This window comes from Drosophila nasuta, unplaced genomic scaffold (assembly GCF_023558535.2).
Source record: "Drosophila nasuta strain 15112-1781.00 unplaced genomic scaffold, ASM2355853v1 ctg91_pilon, whole genome shotgun sequence".
In the NCBI taxonomy this organism is placed as follows: domain Eukaryota; kingdom Metazoa; phylum Arthropoda; class Insecta; order Diptera; family Drosophilidae; genus Drosophila; species Drosophila nasuta.
Genome location: NW_026869627.1, coordinates 791 through 7,156, shown reverse-complemented (window position 1 = coordinate 7,156; position 6,366 = coordinate 791). Strand labels below are relative to the sequence as shown.

At 50.5% G+C, this 6,366-nt stretch overlaps 1 protein-coding gene across 1 annotated transcript; it reads left to right on the top strand.

Moving 5' to 3' along the window:
* The first annotated feature begins 283 nt into the window (after positions 1 to 283).
* Positions 284 to 1,246, top strand: LOC132798105 (zinc finger protein 501-like). Its single transcript, XM_060809824.1, has 2 exons — positions 284 to 811; positions 1,160 to 1,246. Exons 1-2 carry the CDS (start codon positions 284 to 286, stop codon positions 1,244 to 1,246), a joined length of 615 nt encoding a protein of 204 aa, XP_060665807.1.
* Positions 1,247 to 6,366: the final 5,120 nt, after the last annotated feature.

Below are 6,366 nucleotides of genomic sequence, written 5' to 3'. Positions count from 1 at the left end.
CCTTCGCTCGTGGTTTAAAACACAATTTCACCTGCATTCATTCATTCTAATACAGTATATACATATAAGAAATATATATTGCAGCCGCGCCGCTGCCGGTTGAACCGGCAGCGCAGTGCGCGCTGAACTTATGTACTTAGGGTAAGAGAGCATTTTACTTCAAATAAAAGAACATTATTAAAACTGAACTAAAACTGCACTGACGTGCATGAGTTTTCAATTGAACTTGAATTCAACAGCTCAAAGATACAACTACTGAATAACTGTGACGTTATACAACAACATGATGAAGCACTCGAATGTGAAGCAACATCAGTGTAACATCTGTGAACGCTTCTATCATACCACCTCTAGCCTGGCGGCACATATGCGCACGCATGCCGAGGACAAGCCGTATAAATGCGATCAATGCGGACGCAGCTATGCGGCCTTCGATCATCTACGTCGCCACAAGCAGACGAACACCGGGGAGCGGCCGAATGCGTGTTATTTGTGCGACAAGGCATACTGTGATTCTTACTCGTTGCGGCAACATAAAATCAGTCATTCGGGCGAAAAGCACTTCAAGTGCGACAAATGCATGAAGGCATTCCCAACCAAGAATCGCCTCAATAGCCATATGCGTGTCCATAATAAGGAGGCGCCCGTCACTGCCACCATCAGCAGCAGCGTCAGCGGCGGCGGCGGTGGCACAACCAATAGCTCAGCACAGTCCCAATCGCAATTCTCGCCGTCGCAGCAACAGCAGTCGGAACGGTTAACGACGGTCGCTAGACGTCGCACGGTGATGAGCGGAAGCACAATGCCTGATGTCAGTGATCAGCAGGTGTCCACACACACACCCACACACACACCCACACACACACACACACACACACACACACACACACACACACACACACACACACACACACACACATACACACACACACACACACACACAGATGAGAAGGCGGGCCAGCGGGTTAACCGCCGACTGGCTTTAAAAATCCAGTAAGCGTCTGCTACCCAGAGTTGGGTGGCATATAAGCGTGGCTATACAAGCGTAGCAACAGCATCCCACTAATGTGGGTGTGCCCCTGGCAGAAGGGCTAAAATGCAAGGATGGGAGAAATTTAACTACATGGAAGTCGTTAAAAGTATAGAAATTACGGTGCAGGGAGTAGGAAACCCAGTGCCGGCGGTTGTGAGGGTGAGCAAGCGGCCCCCGGCCGTCGAGATCCAGCGACCAGCGGCAGGGTACTAGCCAAAATGCAGAGTAGGATCATCCTACTGATGACGGCTTTCGAGACACAAAGACACGTCACGAAAGGATCGAAGGACGCAATAGCAGAGCTCGACGCACTTAATAAAAGAGCACTAGCGCTGCAGGAGTGAAAGGCGAAAGACGCCGCTCCCAAGAGTACTGGTACCCAAACGGAGGGGCACCAAAAGCGAAAATCGACTGCCAATACCAAGGAAGCCCCAAGGACCAAGGTAATCCCAAGGACCAAGGGAATCCTTATCGAAAGCAGTGGGCAGGAGGCCGATGGGAAGAGGGGAAAAAGGCTCCTAGGGCAGCCAAATATGCAGATGTGCTGAAGAAGCCAACCCCGGAAAACTCAACCCATAGCGTCAAGGAGTGGGAAAAGTAAGGCCTAAACGATTGCGCAAGAAACCGGAGGCACTTATACTAAAAAGACAGGAGAGATGTCGTACGTGGACATCCTTCGAAAAATGAAGGAGGATCCGAACCTGAAAGAGGTGGGTAAGCTCGTCCGCAAAATCAGGAGGACTCAAAAAGGAGAATTAATATTAGAAAAGGAGGGAAAAACGCTGGAGACCGGAACATCAAAGAAGCGATAGAGAACTCCCTCAGCAATATTGCCACCGTGCGCTCAGGATCACAAAGAACGGCCCTGAAGTGCACTGGAATGGACGAGGCAACGAATGCTGAAGATCTTGCTCAAAGCATGATGACCCAATTTAGGGAATCGGGAGACCGGAAGTGCAAAGCCTTCGAATGATGAGAGATGGAACACAGATAGCGACCGTTATGCTAGATGTCAGTGATGCTATCATGGTGCTCAAAAAAGGGACACTAACGGTGGGATGGTCACGGTGCCGCATTACTCAGGATGTACAACCGAAGAGATGTTACAGATGCCTAGGGTACGGGCACCAAGCCAGCAACTGTAAGAATGCTGACCGATCAGACTGTTGTCTAAGATGTGGAGGCAGAGGACACAAAGCCAAAGGATGCGTAGAGAAGCCTTCCTGCTTAATATGTAAAGAGGATATGGACAGAAACCACGCTACGGGCAGTTCTGGATGTCCAACTTATAGGAAGGCCAAACAACAAGCAGGAGCTAGCAAACAGCACAATGCAGGAATACATTAATGTTGCCCAGCTTAATGTTAAACACTGCGGGGCCGCCCAGAGCCTCTTACAACAGACAGCAGTGGAACGGAAAATTGACTTGTTCCTACTGATCGAACCCTACATCCCAAGTGGAGGGAACGCTGACATAGATACAATATTCGACGAGACAGGCAAGTCGGCAATAAAGTGCTGCGCGGGATTTCAAGTGCAAGAAAGACAAAACCCCCTACGCGGTTTTGCCTATGGCAAAGTTAAAGGAGTACACTTCTACAGCTGCTATGCCCCTCCCAGTGACAGCCTGCAACAATTTGAGGGGATGTTAGAGGCGCTGGTGGAACACGTAAGAGGCCGTGGCCTTGTCGTAATAGCGGGAGGCTTCAATGCCTGGGCGTTAGAGTGGGGTAGCACAGCATCAAACCGTAGAGGTAGAGCACTAGTGGACGCGATGTACATGCTGGACCTGGTTTTGTTGAACGACGGACTCAGGCCGACTTTTGACAATGACATATCATCCTATATCGACGTTACCTTTGTTAGCAGATCTATAGCAGCGAATGCCAAATGGGAGGTCCTGGACGACGTCACGCTGAGTGACCATGCGCTAATTACCTTTAAGGTTCAATTAACGAGTGGGACGAATAGACTGAGGAGGAGGCAAATGGGTCGTGCTTGGGACACGAAAAGAATTGATACTGCAATGCTTAAATACATTATTAACGATATGGGAGTCCAGTAGGCCAAGCGGAAACTATGGTGGTGAATCTGAACTTGCTACTGGAAAAACATGTGATGCAACAATACCGCCAAGGAAAACAGCCCCAAGAATAAGCCCCGGTATACTGGTGGTGTGACACACTGGGAAATATAAGGGCAGAACGCCACTCAGCGAGAAGAAGGGCGCAGCGGGCGAGAGGGCGTGACAACCATCCACAGCTGATCGAGCAGTACAAACCAGCCCGAGCTGCACTACAAAAGAAATAGCAAAAGCTAAGGCAGGAGCGTTTAAGGAGCTACTCACAAGCATAGACGAGGACCCATGGGGAATGGCGTACAAGATAGTCTATAAAAGGATCAAAGCAACAGGAGGGAAAGGACAATTAGGGCCAGAAATTATGGCCAGAATTGTCGAGGAGTTATTCCCGAAGCAAACCACCCTCTGGCAACCAGCACAGATAATGACTGGTGAGCAGTTCCCGAGGATAACACCGGAGGAAGTAATCTCGGCCGCTAAGAGGATCAAGCCCTCCAAGGCCCCTGGACTGGACGGAATACCAGGAGGGGTGATTAAAGCCATAGCTGAGGCCAAGCCCAAGATCTTTTGCAATACATTTCAACAATGCATTGCTGAGGGAATGTTCCTACACGCTGGAAGAACCAAAGACTAGTACTCATTCCGAAAGGGAAAGGAGCCTCGACCAATACTGCTGGCGGATATCGCCCTCTGTGCTTACTGGACCATAGTGGGGAAGCTTTTGAACGCATCCTGTACTGCCGCTTGGAAACGTACACAGAGGGACCACGCGGGCTTCCGGAGAGGGAGGAGTACCCTTGATGCACTGGAAGAGGTCCGTGAGATAGCCTCAAAGGCGTTAGCGGGAGAAAGATGGCTGGGAGGGGCCAAAAGTTCTGCGCTATAATTACTCTTGACGTTAAAAATGCCTTCAATACAGCAGCATGGGCCAGCATACTCAGTGGCATGACTAAGATCGGTATCCCTGAGTATCTAAAGGCGGTGATCGATAGTTATTTTTGAGACCGGGTACTTTGGTACGATACGGAAGACGGTCCCAAAAGCTACGAAGTTACAGCAGGCGTTCCTCAAGGGTCGGTACTTGGCCCGATCCTGTGGAACATAATGGGATAATTAAAATAACAAAACCAAGAGACACAGAGCTACACTGCTTCGCAGACGACGTGGCAATCACTGCAGTTGCAAAAACGCTCCCTGAATTGCAAACAAGCTGTAATGACACCATAAGGGCAGCTACAGGATGGCTTAAAAGCGTAGGCCTCAAAATTGCAGCACAAAAGACGGAGGTGGTACTGCTAAGCAGTAGGAAAGCGGTTGAGAAGCTGCAGATAACAGTAGACGGGGTCCACTTGGAGTCGGCAAACTCATTAAAATACCTGGGAGTCCTAAACGACCATAGCAGGAAAGCGGCTATGGCAACCACGGTTCTGGCTAGGCTAATGCCGAATACGGGTGGTCCCAAGATACCGGCTGGTATCAGTAGCGAAGGCGACACTGTTATACGCAGCTCCAATCTGGAAGAGCGTAACGGAGAGAGCATCCTATCTCAAAGAGGCACGAGCAGTATACCGGACAATGGCCCTAAGACTCATCAGAGGGTTCAGGACCAATACCGAAGATGCGGCACTTGTACTCGCTTGCATTCCGCCCATCGATTTGGAGATCAAGGCTCTGGCGGCAATGCGCGAAGGGGTCAGTAGAACTAGCGCCAATGAACGACTGCTGGTGGACTGGCAGACCAGATGGCATGATTCACAAAAGGGACGCTGGACACAACATCTAATCCCGGACGTCGCAGCCTGGATTAGATGTAAGCATAAGGAACTGGACTACAACCTAGTACAGTTTCTTACGAACCACGGCTGCTTCCGTGGATATCTAGCGAGATTCAAACACGTCGATACCCCCAATGCGTGTACTGCGAGGACGAGGTGGAGACTGCAGAATACGTACTCTGCAATTGCCACAGATTCTCAGACGAGCGAGAGGAACTGACTAGAATGACAGGCTCCCAAATGAGACCGAGGGAACTGATTAAGACTATGATGGCGGATACAGACTCCTGGAAGGCGGGCCAAGCCACTATTATTAAGATAATGAGACGAGTCCGTGTCGACGAGATGACAAACCGAGGAGGCAGACAATAAAAATGCGCCTGATGCCCGTGAGGTCGGCGGGAAAGAATGCCACCCCAGCCCAGTCAGCTTGTCGTAAAAGGCGACTAAAGACAACCGAGGAACCCCAAACAACGTTGCAATAGAAGGAGTGCATAGGAGCACTTATCCTGCTCACCGAAGTACTACCATTATTGATACGTCCCGGTGTGCCGACACAGAGGAGCAGGCGGAGGTTTTTAGTGCGTAAGAATCGCACATACCCTTCTACTGGAGTAGAAGGGATCTTTCAGAGGATTTTCCTACCGTGGTGGATACCAAAAAAAAACACACACACACACACAGCCCTATATGCTGCTCCTATCTGGGCAGACGCCGTTCTCAAAAGCTCGTACATCGGCGGCTTGGCGTCAACCTTCGGCTGAGCGCCATCAGAGTCATAAGCGGTTTCAGGACCGTTTCCGACGAGGCTGCACATGTCATTGCCGGCATACCCCCTTCGAGGAAATGGTCAGGGGAGAGGGTAAGCGTTTTCCGGCAGCTCCAGACTGGCTCCTTACCCAACGCCGAGAAAAGAACCATTAAACAAAGAGCACATAGGGAATGCCTCGAAAAGTGGCAGACCCGGTGGAACGAGACGTCCAAAGGGCGGTGGACTCACCGGCTTATCCCTCTCATTAAGGAATGGACGACAAGGAGTCACGGCCAGTTGAACTTTCACTTGACCCAGGTCATCAGTGGCCACGGCTGCTTCAGGAGCTACTTGTTCCGGTTCGGACATGACACAGCCGAAGAGTGCCCCGCCTGTTTCCCGACTGCGGTGGAGGATGCCGAGCACGTAAATTTTCAGTGCGTTAGATACGCAACCCTAAGACAAGAGCTGGCAGATGCAATTGGTGAAAGATTAACTGTGTCGACGCTGGTTCCGCTGATGCTGGTATCGTCCACTAACTGGACACTGATCAGCCAATTTGTGGCAGCGGTCATGAACGAGCCAAGGAGGGCCGAGAAGGCAAGACAAAGACCGAGGGAGTAAGTGGCGCCTTGTGAAGCATTGCTTCGCGGCCGTCCCACAAGAGCCAGGCTCCGCTAACTCTGATTTTCTTCCTTTTCTCTAGGTATAATTTTCTTTAACTCCA

What these genes read in the sequence shown, in the direction of transcription:
- LOC132798105 (XM_060809824.1), top strand. Translation starts at nt 284, where the DNA reads ATGATGAAGCACTCGAATGTGAAGCAACATCAGTGTAACATCTGTGAA. An exon ending in GCGGAAGCACAATGCCTGAT is followed by an intron (nt 812 to 1,159) that starts GTCAGTGATCAG and finishes ATTACGGTGCAG; the next exon opens with GGAGTAGGAAACCCAGTGCC.